At 60.0% G+C, this 18,875-nt stretch overlaps 1 protein-coding gene across 1 annotated transcript in view; it reads left to right on the top strand.

Moving 5' to 3' along the window:
- The first annotated feature begins 1,428 nt into the window (after positions 1-1,428).
- The window catches only part of ITPR3 (inositol 1,4,5-trisphosphate receptor type 3), a 44,662-nt gene continuing 27,215 nt past the window's right edge, over positions 1,429-18,875 (top strand). The window contains exons 1-7 of the mRNA XM_054395839.1: positions 1,429-1,517; positions 9,043-9,113; positions 11,751-11,872; positions 14,837-14,923; positions 15,240-15,398; positions 15,529-15,627; positions 18,386-18,469. Coding sequence (XP_054251814.1) covers positions 1,429-1,517; positions 9,043-9,113; positions 11,751-11,872; positions 14,837-14,923; positions 15,240-15,398; positions 15,529-15,627; positions 18,386-18,469 — 711 coding nt within the window. The remainder of the gene's footprint in view (positions 1,518-9,042; positions 9,114-11,750; positions 11,873-14,836; positions 14,924-15,239; positions 15,399-15,528; positions 15,628-18,385; positions 18,470-18,875) is intronic.

Below are 18,875 nucleotides of genomic sequence, written 5' to 3'. Positions count from 1 at the left end.
AGGGTGGGGGGACTGCTTCATGCTCTCAGCTCCTGGTGGGTAGGCTCTGGAGGGGTGGGGGGGATTGCTTCATGCCCTCAGCTCCTCGTGGGTAGGCTCTGGAGGGGTGGGGGGGACTGCTTCATGCCCTCAGCTCCTGGTGGGGATGGGTGGGTTGGGTCAGCAGTGCTGGGTGAACCCTGAGCAGGGCTGTGACAGTGGCTGGAGTGTCACCATGGCTCAGGGTGCAGGGAAACAGCTCCTACGTTGAGCTGGGGAAGGTCTGGGTGATGGTGCAGGGGCAGGAGGAGGCCTGAGAGGTGGAGCAGGGCTGAGCCAGACCAGTGTGGGAGCAGCAGGCTGACAGGTGGCAGCTGGGCTTCAGGAAGCCACAAGTGCTGGCCTGGGGCAGAACAATCCAGCCAGAGCTGCTGTGTCCTCACCTGGGGCTTCCCCTGCTCTGGGTGGTACAGGATTCCCTGGGCTGCCCTGGGTGGGGGGAAGCTCTGGCCAGGGGGTGACCCTTGGGATGTAGGATAGGGCCAGGGATGGTGGCTCCTGGTGTCTGCTCCTGCTGCAAAGTGAGGAGGGGGCTGAAGCAAACAGCAAGAGCATAGCCTGAACACCCTGAGACCCCCATCACTGCCAAGGACACCCCATGATCCACATCGCTCCCAGGAAAGCCTCCAGAGCTATTCCAAGTGGTGGAGCTGCGGCTGAGGAGAAGCAAGTTGTGGAGACCCCAATGGGGACAGCTGGGGGTCTCTGTCCTGGGGGGGGTCTCTACTCTGGGGCACAGGGACCAAGCACCCCAAGCCTGCCGGGTGGGGAGAGTGAACCAGTGGGACCCAGGAGGGTAGTGACACCGCCCGCAGGGTGTTGGTCCTGGGGGGCACTCGAGGTGAGGAGGGTGCGTGGCCCCCCTCACCCCAAAGCAGGCGGCAGGGAGCTGAGGGTGGGGCTTCTTTTGGGGCATCCTTTTCCCCTCCCCAGGCGGCTCCGGTACTCCTCCCAGGCCAAAACTATTTGCATGCATTTTCGAGCAGGGACTTCCTGATCGCTCTCCATTGGCTGCAGGTAGCAAAGCTGTGTGGAGACAGAGCCACGGACAGCCGGGCAGATCTCATGCAAACCTCTAATTGAGCTTCATTCCCACCCCATCCCTCCTCCTCCTCCTCCTTGTCCTCCTCCTCTTCCTCCTCCTTCTCCTCCTGCCGGCTCCCCTGGTTCCCTCCCCGCACTCCACATGTAGTACAAGTTGTGCGTGGGGCTCTTCCGTCCCGCTCCCTTTCGCTGCTCGCAAGGAACCAGCAAGACCCAACCTGGGAGAACTCCCCCCCTCCGCCCCCGGAGCAAGGTCCCCCAAAGCCATTCAAGCGCCCCTCGCCCCATGGTGGATTCGGGCACGGGAAGGTGACTTGAGGAAGAAGCGCCGGGCTGAAGGCAACCATGAATGAGCTGTCAAGCTTCCTGCACATCGGCGACATCGTCTCCCTGTACGCCGAGGGCTCCGTCAATGGCTTCATCAGCACCCTGGGGTGAGTGCGGGGCTCCTCTGACCACCATCCGGCGAGCCCCGTCCCGGGGACAGCTGGGGACCGTGGTGGGACAGGGTGAGGTGGGAAGAGAAAGTGGTGCTGAGCTCGAACTCGGCGGGAAAGGGGGCTGGGAAGCTCTGGGTGCTGCATCAAGGGTGGGCACAGGTGCCAGGCAGGACAGGGTGGGTGCCTCTGGACTCTCCTGGCTGCTGGGGGCAGGATGTGACCCTGTAATCCACCCTCTCCAGCAGTCCTGGGCAGAAACTGTTCCCCCCAACACCCATTAGAGGCTGGGGGGGTGGAAGTGGCTTCAGCAGGGTCAGGAGGGGACTGTGTGTGGCTGAGCAGGATGGCTTGGGCAGCCAGGACCTTCCTGGGATGCAGGATGGTAAAGTGCTGACAGTGTGGCTGCAGGCAGCTGGCCCCTGGCACAGGCAGTGATGGCTCTCACTGTTCCCCCTTGGGGGACGTTTGGTCATCAGTGGAAGTCACTTCAGGGTCCCCAGCACGCAGGTGCCCATGGCCACAAAGTGCTGCCTAGGGCTGGGGCAACCAGAGCACTGCCAGCTCCTTGCAGCCTCCTGGACATGCCAGCATGGGCATGAGGCTCTCAGCCTGACCCGGGGAGATGAGTGGAGAGCCTGGGGAACCCTTCCTTGTCCCTCCTGTTTCCATGTGAGCCACAGGTGCTGCCAGAGCAGCATCTGGGCAAAGCCAGGCCTAGACCCTCAACCATCTTCTTCTCCATCCACTGGTTCACTGCTCCCACCGGGGTGGTTTGCCAGGTGGCACAGGCAGCAGCTGTGTCCCCACCACGGGGAGGGCTCTGGCAGGGCTGCTGGATGCCCTGGGGCACGGGTGGGGTTTTTTTTTTAGCCCAGAGCAGGGACCTTGCCCTCAGCCCCAGAGCAGGTGGCTGAGGGTCTTGTGGCAGCCTGCCTGCCCCATGCAGCATGTAGGAGAGGCTGAGCCCAGGCAGGAATGCTGCCTTGGATGGGATTCCCGGGGCAGCAGCTCTGTAATCCATGCTGAATGCACTTGCTCCCACATGCCTGCCTCCCGCGGGGCCCTGCCTGCCGGCGCCCACACATCGGTGCCCCACCGCGGGGCACACATAGACCCTGCCCACCCTGGCCCTCCCCCAGCTGCCTGCAGGATGCTGCTGGCTGCAGGCCCCGGGCACAGTGTCCCTGTGCTTGAGACCAGGTGGTGGCATGTCCTGCACGTGCAGGGTGCAGCCTGCCTGTGCCCAGCCCTCCCCAGCTGGGAGGAAGGGAAGATGCCTTCACTGTCCTGTTTGCAGAGGTCCCCTTGTAGCTTATCCCCAGCGCTGAGCACCCCTCCAGCCTGTCTCTGAGGCTGGGTCTGGAGGAGGATCTGCTTAGACCCAGCCTGTCCCAGTGCTGCTTTAGGAGCTGGTTTGACTCTTAGGAGATCCAATCCCTTTGCAGCTCTGCTCCCCAGGTGCCCCTTTTTGCTGGGTACTTCTCCAGTCTTACTTCCAAGCAACTGAAAAGCATCTTTCAGCTGCTTGGAGACCTTCTTCTTCCAGGCCCCAGCAGCACTTTTGCTGGGCAGCCCTCTCTGCTGGGGTTCTGCTTTCCCTCAGTTGTTTCCCACCCTCTGAAATTAATTACCCTGTCCCCGGAGACCTGGGAGACCCAACCACACCTTAAATCACTCCTGTGATAAGGGCCTGGGTGACTCACCCAGAGTGCTTCTCCCGAGCCCTCCTGCCACAGCTTAGGACCTCATTTAGCTCATTTGCAAGGCAAAGAGCTCTGCCAGCCCCGTGCCCCATGGTTGCTGTGTGCCCGGCCGAGCTCCTCCCTCCAGCCCTCCTTGCACAGGGACTGCTTTGGGCTGTGGGACTGCTGAGGCTCTGCCCTGGGATCTGCTGTTGGGTTGGGAAAGCCCTCATCAAGCCCAGCTGTCAGCCCAGCCCCACCATGGCCCCCCGCCTCCCCCCCCCCACCCCCCGACACATGTCCCCAGGTGCCATGGCCACACCTTTCTGGAACACCTCCAGCAAGGGGAAAGGGTCTGAGGAGAGCATGGAGAGGAAGGTGGGCTGCAGGCTGAGGATGCTGCCTTCTGCCCCTGCAGCTTGTGCTTTGCCTTAAGCCATTGCCCCCAGAGCTCTGTCACTGCTGGTGGGGCTGAGAGCCCTGCCTGCTGCCCTGCCTGGGCTGGGAAGGCTCTCGCTGGGGACTGAGCCCACACAGCCTCTGCTTGAGCCTCCTCTACTCCCAGTCCCCCCAGATCACTCTGCCAAAGGCCCCCAGGCACAAACCCTTGTCCCCCACACCCTCTCTCTGCAGTGGGTGTTTGCTCTGGAGGAGGAAAAACATCCCAACGAGGGTGGGGAGCCCTGGTGCCTGCACCAGAGCTGGGCTGGGGGGGAACTCTGAGCCAAAATACCCAACCTAGCTAAACAGCTCAAAAGGAGGAGGTGGCTTAAGAATTCCCATGGGAAGGCAGGGCCAGAGCTGGCTGCTGGGAAGCAGCAGTGTCCCAGGGTGCTGAGGGCAGCCAGGCTGCTGGGCACATCCCTTGGCTGTGCTGCTTAGGGTCCTGGGAGTGACACAGGGAGAGATGGGGGGGCAGGGGGTGTACTGGGGATGCCAAATGTGGGTTTGGGGACATGGGAAGGTGCCCAGGAGAGGTTCATGAGATGGGAGGATGCAGGGTGCCCTATGGGGATCAAACTGGTGGTCCAGCAGGGGAAGGAATGTGGAGACCTCAATTTGGTTCCTGTGGAATCTCCTGACCATAGAACCATGGAATTGCTTGGGTTGGAAAAGGCCTCTAAGGTCATCCAGTCCAACCATCAACCCAGCACCACCATGGCCACCAAACCATGGCCCAGAGTGCCATGGCCATGTTCTTGAACACCTCCAAGGATGGTAACCCCACCACCTCCAATGCCTGACCCCTCTGTGAGCCCTGGGGGACACCATTGGTTGCGTGTCCCCATCTCATCCTGTGTCCCCAGTGAGCCAGCACCAAGTGGCTGGAGCCAGAGTGGAGCAGAAATGCAGTGCAGGTTCCTGTGCTTGCCAGGGGCTCTGTGACCCCAGCTCTGCCATCTCTGGGGGGCTCCCAGGACCCATTGGGGGCTCAGAAGGTGGCTTGCAGAGAGCAAGGGCTGGTGGCAAACCTGCCTGGAGAGCAGATGGCTGCTGAAGGTGGAATAGAGCCTGGGGAGCAGTGTGGCTGCAGGTGGATGTGCAGCACGCAGCAGCTCAGGGAAGTGCAGCTGGTTAAAGGCTAACTGCAGCCCTGCTGGGTCAGGATGAACTCAGGCTCTGCAGGGAGGAGGAGCACACCAGGCCCAGAGCAGCACCAGGACTGTGGGGCAGGAGCTGCACTTTTGGTGGCTGCCTTCTGTTCCTTCACTTGGGTTTTATTCCTTCCTGTGGCCTCAGTGCCCATCCCACACTCTGAGCCAGACGACCTGACCCAGCCCCATGCACAGCAGCCAGCTGCCCTCCTCCCCTGCTCCTCCTTCTCTCCCTCCTCCTCTTCCTCACCTCCAGGTGAGGTTGGTGGTTTTGTAATGGGACTGTCCTGCTGGGTTGGGGTTCCCCTTCCCCCAGAGCCCTCCTTCCCCGTGCACCCCTAGACAGCTCCCCTCAGCAGTGGGTGCACCATGGCTGAGGAAGGCTCCCTCTTCCTCAGCCCAGGTTCACACTGTAGGAACGCTGCCTCCACATTAGCCCCAGCTGGCTGCCAGCCCTGGGGAGGCTCAGGGTTTCCAAGGGCTGTGGATTGCAGCTCTGGCCGAGCTGCTTTCCCCTTGACCTCGGGCAAAGGCTCTGCCTCGCTCGAGGCCAAGCGCTGGCCCTGGGCCAGGGACTCACTTTGTGCTCCATCTCTCAGAGCACATAGAGAGCCCCTCTGGAACCACCCTGATGACTTGCAGGGCTTAAAGCTAAGCAGATGTTCAGCCCTGCTGTGCTGGGCTGTGGGCAGCAGGCTCAGCCAGGCACAGGATCTGGCCCCTCCTGCTCCCCAAGGCTGATTTGAAAAGGCAAAGCATGAGGAGCTGTCATCCTCCAGGTGCTCAGCAGCCACCAGCCTGCGTTCTAATTAACACCTGAGAGGTGCAATCACCCTCCCCATGCCCACAGCTCGCTGTGCCCACATGTCCCTGCTGCTCTAATAGCAGAGGGAGCTTCCATCTGCCCCTTCCTGCTGTGGTAATGCTGCTTATCCATGCAGCTTGTCCTGGCCCCAGGTGCTTTGTGTCCACCCTGTCAGGATCCTTTCCTCTTTCAGCAGTTTTCCACTCAGGAATGCTGGTGCAGAGTATCAGTTTAATGGAAATAGCACTTTGCATTCCTGCAGAGCCTGTAATCCTGGGATTAAAGATGCTGGATCTGCCTTGAGATCATTAACTAATTAAGCCTTGCAGCCTGGCAGGTCAGTGTCTGACGTGCTGCCTGCTGGAGCGGCGCTGCCGGGCACTGCAGGGGGGGCTGGGCTGGGTGGAAGGCTGCTCTGCTGCTTACCTCGGCACTGAAAATGGGCCCCAAGGGTCAGGGGCTTCCTCAGAGACCCCTCACCATGACAGTGGAGGATTCGGGTGGTTGTGAAGTGCACAGAAGAGTTGGACCCTCTGCTCCTGCAGGCACTGGTGTGCACCAAGGGTCAGCACATCACTCCGGAGCCTCATCCATGGTGGGCTGGGGCTCAGCCCTTGGTGGTTGTCACTCCAGGTGCATCTGAAGTGCTTGTTCCTCCCTGTCCCCCAGCAAAATAACACTCACAGGACCCAAAACCACCTCCACATGGCACTGGGGCTGGCATGAGGCTTTGCACATCTCCTGCAGGGTGGGATGTGTGGTACAGCCCCCATCTGCAGCTGCCTCTGCTCTGGTTTCTCCTCTCTTTACCTCTTTCCCTGCCCTCCCGAAGCTCTGCAGGGCTTTGGGAATGCCCCCAACTGCTTCCCTGCTGGGGTGGCTCATGGAAAAGCCACTGTGTTTGGGCAGCCCCCTGAACTCCCTGTGCTGCTGGCCATGAGTGTCTGTGCCCTGTAGAGCTCCTCCCGAGCCTGCTGAGCCCTCCTGGGCTTTGGGTTTGTTTACAATCTTCTAAGCCTTTGCTAATTGTTTTGCAGCTTCTGCTGCCACCAAAAGCATTCAAAAAGTTACTTTGCTCCCTGTATTGGAAGCCTGAGGAGCTGGTGGTGGGGCTGGGTGCTCAGAGCACGCTGCCAGCCCACACCTCATTGCCAAGGACAGAGCAGCACTGGGGTCCCTGGGGTCCCAATCCATCAGCACCGAGGCCAAATTCCTCCCTGCCGAGCTGTGGAGAGGAATTTTCCCCTCCTCCGGAGCACGGCTGGGCTGCAGGAAGGCTCTGGATCAATCGGGAGAGCTGCTTCCTTGGCAGCCCTCTGCAGCACAGCCTGTTCAGCTCTAGCACTGCTCTGGCTGCAGGGTTTGCTGGGGGGGGGTTTGAGAGTCAGAGGGGACAGCACAGGCTCTGCTGTGCCACAGCCATGCTCAGAGTCACAGAATCGTTTGGTTGGAAATGGCCTCAAGGATCATTGAGTCCAACCATCCCCAGGCTGCCAGGGCAGGAGTGTCCCTGGGACAGAGCTACCCACCATGGCTCAGGTCACACATTGCATTAGCTTGGAAGGGACCCTCAAAGGTCACCTTGTCCAACCCCCCCTGCAAATCCTCCAGCTAGAGGATGCTTCCTCCTGGGACAGCATTATGAGGTCATTCCTGCATCCTTGAATGTCCTTGAATTGGATATCCTTGAACCCTGGGTTCGGTTTTGGGTCCCTCACTCCAAGAAGGACATTGAGGAGCTGAAGCAGCTCCAGAGAAGGACAAAAAAACTGGGGAAGGGTCTGGAGAACAGGGCTGGGGAGGAGCAGCTGAGGGAGCTGGGGGTGATTAGTCTGGAGAAGAGGAGGCTGAGGGGAGACCTCATTGCTCTCTACAGCTGCCTGGAAGGAGGTTGCAGTGAGGTGGGGATTGGACTCCTCTCCCTAGTCTCAGTTGATAGCAAGAGAGGAAATGGCTGAAATTGTGCCAAGGGAGGCTTAGGTTGGAGATGAGGAAATATTTCTTTGCTGCAAGAGTGATTAGGAACTGGCAGAGGCTGCCCAGGGAGGTGGTGGAGTCCCCATCCCTGGAGGGGTTCCAGAAACCTGTGGCCGTGGCACTTGGGCCATGGTTTGGTGGCCATGGTAGGGTTGGGCTGATGGTTGGACTGGATGCTCTTGGAGGGTTTTCCCAACCCAAACCCTGCTCTGCCTCTCCCCACTCACACCTTCCCTGGCTGCCTGGTCCCAGCCTCCGCAGGTGGGGACACGCTTGGCACCTCCTGGCCCCGGGCAGCAGCCTGGATTCTGTGCCTGCATCGCTTCCCAGGGGCTGGCAGGGAGTGGGTGAGCAAGTCCAGCCTGTCCTGCTGGAGCTCCCAGTTCCCTGGAAAGCTTCATGGGCTGGGCATGAGCTCCAGGTGCCCCCTGGCACTGTGACTCCCCCAGGCTGTGCTTCAGGCATTGAGCAGAGCCCTGTGCCATGCTGCTTCTGGTGGCATTGGAAGGCAGCTTCTCATCTGTCCCCAGGCTGGACCCTGGCAGCCCAGGCCAAGCCTGCAGGATTTTGCTCAACACTGGGAAAACAAAGAGGTGGGCAGGGAGGAGCTGCCTCTGCTGGGCACAGCCAGCACCTCTGATCAGATAATAATTAATAACTGGTTTGGGGGGGCCCTGCCACCCCCATCTGCAGCAGCTACACCCTCTGTGTCCTGCTGGGCTGAGCTCCCAGCCAGAGGAGGAGAACCACTGAGTGAAGCACAGAGCCATGGAACTGTTGAGGCTGGAAGAGCCCTTGGGGACCATCCAGCCCAGCTGCTCACCCACAGCCCCACATCCCTCAGCACCACATCCAGGTGGCTTTTAAACTCCTCCAGTGATAGGGACTCCACCACCTCCCTGGGCAGCCTGGGGCAGTGCCTGAGAGCCCTTGCTGGGTTGAAAATTTTCCTGGTACCCAACCTGAAGCATGTTTGGGCCAGAATAACAAAATACCAGCACAGGCTGGGAGCAGGGTGGGGAGGACCCAGCCGAGCCAGGAGCTGGGCAAAGCAGGACACAGGCATCAGAACCTCCCTCATGGATCACTGAGCAAAGAGCTCAGCACCACAGCTGGCACCAAGCATGGATGGGGGGTTGGTGCTGCTTTGTGTCTCTTTGCCACATGGGAGCAGGCTGAAAACCAAAGGGGTGGGTGGGTGGGTGGTGGTGGTGGCCAAGTGGTGCTTGGAGTCAGGAGCTAAGAGCAGCTGCTTGCTGCAGGAGCTGTGTTGCTGTGCTAAATATTGACAGCAAGCAGCAGATGGGTGGGAAACAGGAGGTGCAGCTCCTGCTGCTGTGGGGCAGGTGACAGCACTGCAGGGCTTTGGTTTGTGGTGGAGCTGTTCTGATCTCCTGGGCACTGCTGTCACCTCCTGCTGCTCTCCTGACACCCTGCTGCTGTGTTGTGTCTCCTTGCAGGCTGGTGGACGATCGCTGTGTGGTGGAGCCTGCTGCTGGGGACCTGGACAACCCACCCAAGAAGTTTCGAGGTGAGGCTGGGTCCAAGTTGCGGCAAACCCATCCCTGCCTTGAGGACAACACTGCCCCAGAGCCTCCGTGCCTCGGATGAGCACCAGGGGCTCATTCATCCCAGCCAGCCTGAGGCTGGGAGGTGCTGCTTGGCCTTTGCAGAGGAGCTCTTGGGCAGCCTTGGGATCCCTTAGGCCAGCTCCAAGGACCTGAAGTGGCAAGGAACCATCTTCTGTATTTCCTGGAGCCAGCTCCATGGTGGGATGGTCCTTGGAATCCCTTAAGCCAGCTCTAAGCAGCTGAAGTGGCCAGGAACCATCGTTTGCAAAGGTGGGGTCAGACCATCCCCAAGCACATCCCTAGGGATGCTGGCAGCTGACATCAGCCCAGCAGCAGCCAGGGCAGGAGGGGAAGGCAAAGGGGTGGTTGCAACAGGCAGAGTGTTTGCAGGTGAGCCTCCTAGCACTAATTACATCTGCTCTGCTTGGCTGCACCTCAGAGGGAGCTGGGGATTAAGCCTCCCGTTTGGGAGGCAGGAAGGGTTTAGGGAGAGACAGCAAATCCTGAGCTATCCTCGGCTGTCACGTCCTGGGCTCCTCCGGCGCTCGGGGCCATGCTCGGTGCTTCCTCTCTGGGTGAGGGGCAGGAGCAGGCAGGACAAGGGATGAGTCAGTGGCAGCTCGGGAGGCTCCTGCCCGGTCTGGAGATGCCAGGACAGGCCGTTTGGAGAAGCAGGGCACGATTCCCACTGCAGCCTCCTCTCAGGGAGCTGCAGAGAGCAATAAGGTCTCCCTCAGCCTCCTCTTCTCCAGGCTGAACAACCTCAGCTGCTCCTCCCCAGCCCTCTTTTCTTCATAGCTACGTTGATTTTTTTAGCCCCCTCCCAAGCTTCTACTCTCTCCCAGGTGCTTCTGCAGCCTAATTAGCAATTTAATTAAAGCTATTTGAGGTGCTGCAGGTGGCCTGAGCGTTTCTGTATCCCTGCCGGGAGGAGGTGCGGGACGGCAGGAGGCATTGCCGCGGCTCGGAGCCGGCACCGGGGCTGTGCCGTTAGCAGACAGCCATAAAGCGAAAGGTGAAACCTGGCCGGGCCCCAGCAGCCCGCGCCGGTGGGAACCAGGCTCTGTGCTTGTTTGTTCGGCACTCCCAGGTAAACAAACACCTGCGTGCCAGGGCCCGGGGCCCGCGGCCAGAGATGGAAGTGATTGCTCCGTGTCAGAGGGTTCTGCGCTGCTCTTTCAGCCGTCGTGGGGCTGAGCCAGGCTGCAGAGCCCTTCCTGTCCTCACCCTGTCCGGCTGCCAGCACCAAGAGAGGGTTTGGGAGAAGTGTTTGTGGAGACAGGACGAGGGGGAAGGGTTTGGAACAGAGCAGGGCAGAGTTAGGTTGGACATCAGGAAGAAGTTCTGCACAGTGAGGGTGAGGAGACACTGGAGCAGGCTGCCCAGGGAGGTGGTGGAGGCTCCATCCCTGGAGACACTCAAGGCCAAACTTGATGTGGCCCTGAACAACTTGATCCAGTTGGAGGTGTCCCTGGCTGCAGGAGGTTGGACAAGATGACCTCTGAGGGTCCATTCCATTCCATTCCATTCCCTCCTTGTCTCCTGACACCTGTACTCATGTTTCAGTTTCTGGGGCCAGACTCTTCTCAGTGGTACCCAGTGACAGGACAAGGAGCAAAGGGCACAAACTGAAGCCGAGGAGGCTCCATCTGAACAGGAGGAGAAACTTCTTTGGTGGGAGGGTGCTGGAGGCCTGGAGCAGGCTGCCCAGAGAGATTGTGGAGTCTCCTTCTCTGCAGAGCTTCCATTCCCCCCCTGGCCATTGTGCTCCTGGGTGCCCTTGCTGCAGCAGGGGGGTAGGACTGGATGATCTCCAGAGCTCCCTTCCAGCCCTCACCATGCTGGGATTCTGTGATTCCCAGTGCCTGGACCTGGTTGTCTGCGTTTTCCACCTCCTGTTCCACAGCCACCTGGGAGCCATGTGCAGAGCATAGAATTGCTGGAAGTGTTTGGGGAGCTGGGATGCAACCCTGGGTCCTTCTGGTCCCCAAAGCATTTTTTTTTAGGACTGGAAATGCAGCTGTTGACATCTAGCTTGTAGAAGCTGGTAGCTTCCAGCAGTAGTGGTTGAGGCTCCCTGTGAGGACAGCAGCGTTTGCACACCCAGGGATCCCCATGGCACAGCCACTGGCTCAGGCTGTCCTGTAGGCAGGGTGGCAAGGGAGGTGTGGAGATGTCTGCTGGTGTCCTATGTCCTGCTGGCTTCCCCCTGTCCCTCCCAGCAGGCTCCTCTCCTCCTCTGGTGCAGCTGGGCCTCATCAGTGCTTTTGCTCCCCCCTGAAGTTTTCCTTCCCAAATTCTCGTCTGTTTCCAGTGGGAATGCTTCTGATCACGAGGCCAAGGGCTGGAGTTACTCCTGGACTCATCTTTTACCCTGATTTGAAACTCATCCACCAGTGAGCACAGGGTGACCTGGTCTCCCACCCCAGCCCCAGCCACGTCTCCTCTGTGCGTTAGGAGGAGCATCTGCAATGCAGCCAGGACAGGAGCTCCCAGAGGAGCATCCTCTCTGCCCCTTGGTGATACTGACCCTGCTAGGGACACACTGGTGACTGTGTGACTGCTGCAGCCTCAAGCTCTCCTTCCTCTCCTCGCAGACTGTCTGTTCAAAGTGTGTCCCATGAATCGCTACTCTGCCCAGAAGCAGTACTGGAAGGCCAAGCAAACCAAGCAGGACAAGGACAAGATTGCAGATGTGGTGCTGCTGCAGAAGCTCCAGGTGAGAGGGACCATCCCCTCCTGAGTGGGCAGCCCCCATGGCTTGGTTGGGTGATGACATCCAGACCTCCCCATGTCAGTCCTGCTCTATTTTGCCTCCCACAAACAGCCTGCATGGAGATCAGGATCTGCCCTGGGCTTTACTGTCCTCAGAGTCTCTCTTCTGTCTCCTGTCCCCATCCTCCCCTCACCATAGGCCATTAGCCACAGCCTCCTTTCCTAGAGGAAGGGCTCCTGTAGCTGCCAACTCTTAATCATGCATCTAGTGAGGGGGTGAGATAGGAGCTGTGACAGGTCAGGGTGAATACAGCACAGGAAACCACAGGTGGCTTTGCTGCTCTCAGAGCAAGGGAAATGTCCCAGGGAAGACCTGAAGAGAAGGATCCAGGGGACTGAGCAGGCAGGAAGGGCAGCAGTGCTGGTTTTGGAGTGGGAGGTGCCATCTACCTGCCTTGCCACCCTGCCCAGCCTTTGGTGTCTCAGCCCTTCTGGTGCTCCTTGTGCAGAGGAGCTCCTGGCAGAGCAGGCAGAGTTTTCTGTGAGACCCAGGGGTGCCTGGCTTGGAGAAGGGAGCTGCTGTGGCCAGGACTTGCTCCAAAGGGCTGTGGAAGAGAAAGGCTCCTGCTGCCTTCCCAAGGTTTGGAAAGGGCCCACGTTAAACATTGCATAATGGCCTCAGACAGCTGGCAGGGCCCCCAGCATGATTCATAAAACTGAAGCTCAGAAGAGAGTCATTAAATCATCACATCAGGCTGCAAGCTCAGCCCCAGCTCCACTGATCCCCCAGTTCTGACTCTGGGGAGCAAGGTCTGATGCAGTTGCCTGGACAGGGCACCCCAGCTTGGGTCAGAGGTGCTGGGGCAGGGGTGGTGCCTCCTGCCATGTTCAGCCATCCCTGGCTGTGGGTGTGTGGAAGTTATTTTCTTGCTCTGCTTAGGCTGGAACTCACAGTGCTGACAGCTGTGCTGGCCAGGACTGGCCAGAGAGGCTCATTTCTGAGCCTGATTGATTGCCCCTTGGTCAAGAGTTGTCTTAAAGAGATTCTGTCACTTCCTTGCTCCCTTCCGCTGCTCCTGGTGCTGCCCTTCTGGCAAATGCTGCTTCAGGTCCAGAGCCAAGAGCTGGGGGGAGCCTGGGCAGGAAGGGAGCAGATCCTGGCAGGGTGCTGGACTCCAGGCTGTGATTTATCAGTGTTTCCCACAGGCTGAAAACTTCTCTAACCCACAAAGATCATTCCCTGAAGCAGGAGCAGCCCAGGGTGTGAGTGGAGGAGCCCTGCCCAGCCATCCCTGCTGGCCAAGGTGCCCACCCCTGATGCCAGGGTGCCCTTGGTGCCATTCTGAGCTTGTGCTCAGGTTTAAGCCTCAGTGTTTTCTCAGCTGCCTGCTGTGGGTGCAGCCAGAGGCAGCCCAGATGTGCCAGGAGGCTTTGGTGCCTTCCTCCTGCCCTGCTGGTGTCTCCCAACCTTCTCCCAACCTGCCCACCCCCGTGTGCATCCCTGACAGCCCATCCTGCCGTGGCATGGGCACAGACCCTGCCCCATCCAAGGGACAGGCTGGGAGCATCAGCAGCCCTGGGCTTGCGTGCTCAGGGCAGCTGGTTCCCACCCCCAGCTCAGCCAGCTCTGGGCAAGGGAGGAGCTCAGATGTGGAGGCAGATTTAGGGCACACCACAGTGCTGGAGCTCTCCTGGAGCTGTGTTGCTCCATGGGGTTGTTGTTGCACTCCCAGCTCTGCACCAGTGCAGGATCTCTTGGCAGCAGGTTTGTTTTCTTGATGCCAGCAGCCACCACCACCACAAGGCTCCTGTCCCTGGGTGGCAGCTGGAGCTGTGTGGGGACAGAGAGTCCATGAGTGGTGGCAGCCTTCAAAAGAGTGAAGGGTTTGCAGCCTCTTCTCCCCAGGAACAAGTGATAGGGTGAGAGGAAATGGCCTCAGGTTGCACCAGGAGAGGTTTAGGTTAGGTATTAGAAGAAACTTCTTCCCTGAAAGGGTTCTCCAAGCCTGGCACAGGCTGCCCAGGGAGGTGACTGAATCCCCATCCCTGAAGGGGTTTCAAAGCCTCAGAGCTGTGGTACTGAGGGCCAGGGTTTAGCCCCAGCCTTGGTAGAGTTAGAGAATGGTTGGGCTGGATGAGCTTTGCCAACCCAAAGGATTCCATATCAGGTGTTCTCAAAGCCCTGCTGGCACCTGCTTGGGCACTCATGGACCATCTGCTCCCAGCTTCCCACTGCACAGCTGTTATTCCAGCTGCATTTCCCAGTTCCTTCTTCTCTCAAGTGGAAGGTGGGTGAAGGTAGGTGTTCTCCTAGCTGCATCCCTCCCATTCCAGCTGTGGGGGCACACTGGGCTGGCACTGCCTGGGCTGGCACTGCCCAGGCTGGCGCCAGGGCTGTCAGCGCAGCCTCGCCGTTCCCAGGCGGATCAGCTGCTGCAGCAAGTCCCTGCCTTGCTCCCTGTCTGTCAGCATCGCTGCACTGCCAGAGCCACCACATGGAAAATTTCTGTGGTTTTGGAGAGAGGGGCTGCAGGTGGTGCTGAGCAATTCACTCTTGGGGCATCTTGGCTGGTGGGACTCATCCTGTTGCATCTGCAGCAGGTCTGGGCCTGCTGCTGTCTCTGGCACTGTCAGCACTGCAGCTTTGGCTGTTCAGTCTTGGTGGTGCCAGGGGCTCCTGGCACCAACCCCCCCCTCACCCCAGCCTCCTTGCAGGGCGCTGTAGAGAGCAATGAGGTCTCCCCTCAGCCTCCTCTTCCCCAGGTCCCTCAGCTGCTCCACACCAGCTCTGTTCTCCAGACCCTTCCCCAGCTTCATTGCCTTTCTCTGCACCTGCTCCAGATCCTCAATGTCCTTCTGGAGTGAGGCTGGCATGAGGCTGCATCCCAGCCTGGGCCATCCTCCTCCTCCTAGCTGAGGTAGGCCCTCTGAGGCTGCTGCACTGAGCTCCTCTCTGTTCATCACTCAGCATGCAGCCCAGATGGAGCAGAAGCAGAACGAGACAGAGAACAAGAAGGTGCATGGGGACGTGGTGAAGTACGGCAGCGTCATCCAGGTGCGTGGCTCAGCCTGCCCTGCCTTCTGCTCCCCAGTGGGTCTGGGGGGAGGCACAAATCCAGTGAGTCAGGCAGCTCCTGGGGTCACCCCTAGATGTGACCAGCCCTGGGGACCTCAGGGGGCTGTTCTGCTACAGCTATCACAGAACAGGTTGGGTTGGAAAGGACCTTAATGATCATCCAGCTCCAAGACCCTTTTTGGGGAGGGACACCTCCCACTGGATCGGGTTGCTCAGGGCCTCATCCAGCCTGACCAGGGGCCATCCAGGACCTGCCTGGACAACTGCAGTGTCCCAGCAGTGTTCACCTCTGCAGCTCCTGCACATGAAGAGCAACAAGTACCTGACGGTGAACAAGCGTCTGCCGGCGCTGCTGGAGAAGAATGCCATGAGGGTGACGCTGGACGCCACCGGCAACGAGGGCTCCTGGCTCTTCATCCAGCCCTTCTGGAAGCTGAGGAGCAACGGAGACAACGTGAGCCTGGGGCCCCGAAGCTCCCCTAGGAAGCCGTGCGGGGAGCGGCAGGGTACTGCCTGCCCACGCCGGGCTCCTGCCCGCTGCCGGCGCTCACCCTCGATCCCTCCTGTGCCGCTTTGCTCCGCAGGTGGTGGTGGGGGACAAAGTGATCCTGAACCCTGTCAACGCCGGGCAGCCGCTGCACGCCAGCAGCTACGAGCTGGCCGACAACGCCGGCTGCAAGGAGGTACCGCTGGGGGGCTGCTGCCGCCGCCAGCTCGGCTGCTGCTGCTTCTTACCCTCCATCCTTTCCCCCCTTCTTTCCACCTTTACCCCCTTCTTTCCTCCTTACCCCCCTATACATCCTACCAACCCCCCAACAACCAACAACCCCCAACAAACCAACCAACCCCCTACAAAAACCAACCAACCCCCCCAACAAACCAACCACCCCCAACAAACCACCAACCCCCATAAAACTTACTACCCCCAACAAACAACCAACCCCAACAAACAACACCCCCATCAAACCAACCAACACCCATCAAACCAACCAACCCCCAAATCCAACAACCACCCCAAAACAAAACCCCCAACAAACAACCAACCCCAACAAACCAAAACCCCCAACAAACCAACCAACCCCCCAACCAAAACCAACCCAACCCCCCCAACAAACAACACAACCCAACAAAACAACAACCAACCCAAAAACCAACAACCAACCCCCCAACAAACCACCAACCTACCCCAACAAACAACAACCAACCCCAACAAACCAACCACCCAACCCCACAACCACCAACCAACCCCCCAACAACCACCAACCACCCCACACCACAACACCCCCCACAACCACCACCCACACCCCCCCCACCCACCACCCACCAACACCCCCCACCAACCCACCACAACCCCCACCCACCCCACCCCACCACAACCCCCCCACAACCCACCACACCCACCCCACCACCAACACCCCCCACCCCAACCAACCACCCCCAACCCCCCACAACCCCACCAACCACCCACCCACCCACACCCCAACCACCCCCCACACCCAACCACAACCCCCACCCACACCAACCACCCCCACCAACACCCAACCCCACCAACCCCACCCAACCACCCCCACACCAACCCACACCACCCCCACAAACCACCCCACCCCCCCACACCACCACCACCCCCACAACCAACCCCACCCCCCACCAACACCCCCACCCCCCCACAACCACCACCCCCCCCACCAACACCCACCCCCACCCACAACCACCCACCCCACCCACACCCCCACCACCCCCCACACCACCACCCCCACCCCACACCCCCCACCCCCCACCCCACCCACCCACCCCACCCCCACACCACCCCCACCCCCCACCACCCCCCCCACCCACCCACCCCCAACCCCCACCACCCACCCCCACCCCCCCACCAACCCCCACCCCACCCACCCCACCCCACCCCCACCCACACCCACCAACCCCACCCACCCCACCCCCCACCAACCCCCCCACCACCACCCACCCCCACCCACCCCCACCCCCCAACCCACCCACACCACCCCCCCACACCCACCCCCACACCCCACACCCACCCCCCACCCCACCCACCAACCCACCCCCACACCCACCACCAACCCCCACCACACCCCCACACCCCCACCCCACACCCCACCCCACCCACCCAACCACCACCCCCCCACCCACCACCCCCACAAACCAACCCCCTACCCCCCATCAACCAACCTCCCTAACCCCCCTACATCCAACCATCCTACCCCCCTTCATCCACCTCCCTACCCCCCATCATACCTCCTCCCAACCCCTCCTACAAACCTACCCCAACCCCCCCATACCAACCTCCCATCCCCCCATCTCCAACCACCCAACCCCCCCAACTAACCTTCCTCCCTACCCCCCCTTCTACCTCCCATCCCCCCTACAACCATCCCCCTTCCCCCCCATCCTTCCTCCCTCCCCCCTTCCTTCCACCTACCCCCATCACCTTCCCCCCTTCCCCCATCCTACCCTTCCCCCCCTCTTCCTTCCTCCCTTCCCCCCCTTCCCTTCCTCCCTTCCCCCCTTCTTCCTTCCTCCCTTCCCCCCCTTCTTTCCTTCCTTCCTTCCCCCCCTTCTTTCCTTCCTTCCTTCCCCCCCTTCTTTCCTTCCTCCCTTCCCCCCCTTCTTTCCTTCCTCCCTTCCCCCCCTTCTTTCCTTCCTCCCTTCCCCCCCTCTTTCCTTCCTCCCTTCCCCCCCTCTTTCCTTCCTCCCTTCCCCCCCTCTTTCCTTCCTCCCTTCCCCCCCTCTTTCCTTCCTCCCTTCCCCCCCTCTTTCCTTCCTCCCTTCCCCCCCTCTTTCCTTCCTCCCTTCCCCCCCCCTTTCCTTCCTCCCTTCCCCCCCCCTTCTTTCCTCCCTTCCCCCCCTTCTTTCCTCCCTTTCCCCCCCCTTCTTTCCTCCCTTTCCCCCCCTTCTTTCCTCCCTTTCCCCCCCCTTCTTTCCTCCCTTTCCCCCCCCTTCTTTCCTCCCTTTCCCCCCCCTTCTTTCCTCCCTTTCCCCCCCCTTCTTTCCTCCCTTTCCCCCCCCTTCTTTCCTCCCTTTCCCCCCCCTTCTTTCCTCCCTTTCCCCCCCTTCTTTCCTCCCTTTCCCCCCCCTTCTTTCCTCCCTTTCCCCCCCCTTCTTTCCTCCCTTTCCCCCCCCTTCTTTCCTCCCTTTCCCCCCCCTTCTTTCCTCCCTTTCCCCCCCCTTCTTTCCTCCCTTTCCCCCCCCTTCTTTCCTCCCTTTCCCCCCCCTTCTTTCCTCCCTTTCCCCCCCCTTCTTTCCTCCCTTTCCCCCCCCTTCTTTCCTCCCTTTCCCCCCCCTTCTTTCCTCCCTTTCCCCCCCCTTCTTTCCTCCCTTTCCCCCCCCTTCTTTTCTCCCTTTCTTTCTTTTTTTTTTTTTTTTGTTTTCCTCTCTTTTCTTTCCTTGTCCCAGGGGCCATGACCTCACTCCCTTGCTCCTTAGGTGAACTCAGTCAATTGTAACACCAGCTGGAAAATCAACCTCTTCATGCAGTTCTGTGACCACATGGAGGAAGTGCTGAAGGGGGTAAGGAAGGAGGTTCAGCCACCACCGGTCGCCCGCCACAGTGGGCTCTGGGGACCTGTCCCTAGTCACTTGCAGGGGTAGGACGTGTGAGCAGCCATTTGGCTGTGTGACAAGGGCAGAGGAAACAGATCCTGCCTTGAGGACCTTAATTTCTATGAGAATTCATCACTTGGAGAGCTCCAGAGCAGGCTGGAGTTGGCTATTTTTAGTGTCCATGTAGCCAGGGGGTGATGAAATTCCCCTGCACCTCACTGTATGCCCTGGGCCCTGGAGGACATTCCCAGGCACAGGTAGTGCCAGCAGTGCCTTCTGGCTGGGAGGACAATCTGTGGCTCTTCAGCAGTGCAGCAGGGCTGGGTGCTGCCTGGAAAAGGAACTTTCCCTACAGAGCTATTGTTTGGGGCTT

Source organism: Indicator indicator, chromosome 35 (assembly GCF_027791375.1).
Source record: "Indicator indicator isolate 239-I01 chromosome 35, UM_Iind_1.1, whole genome shotgun sequence".
Lineage (NCBI taxonomy): Eukaryota > Metazoa > Chordata > Aves > Piciformes > Indicatoridae > Indicator > Indicator indicator.
The sequence above is the reverse complement of the archived record's forward strand: the minus strand, read 5'-3'. Positions and strand labels throughout refer to the sequence as shown.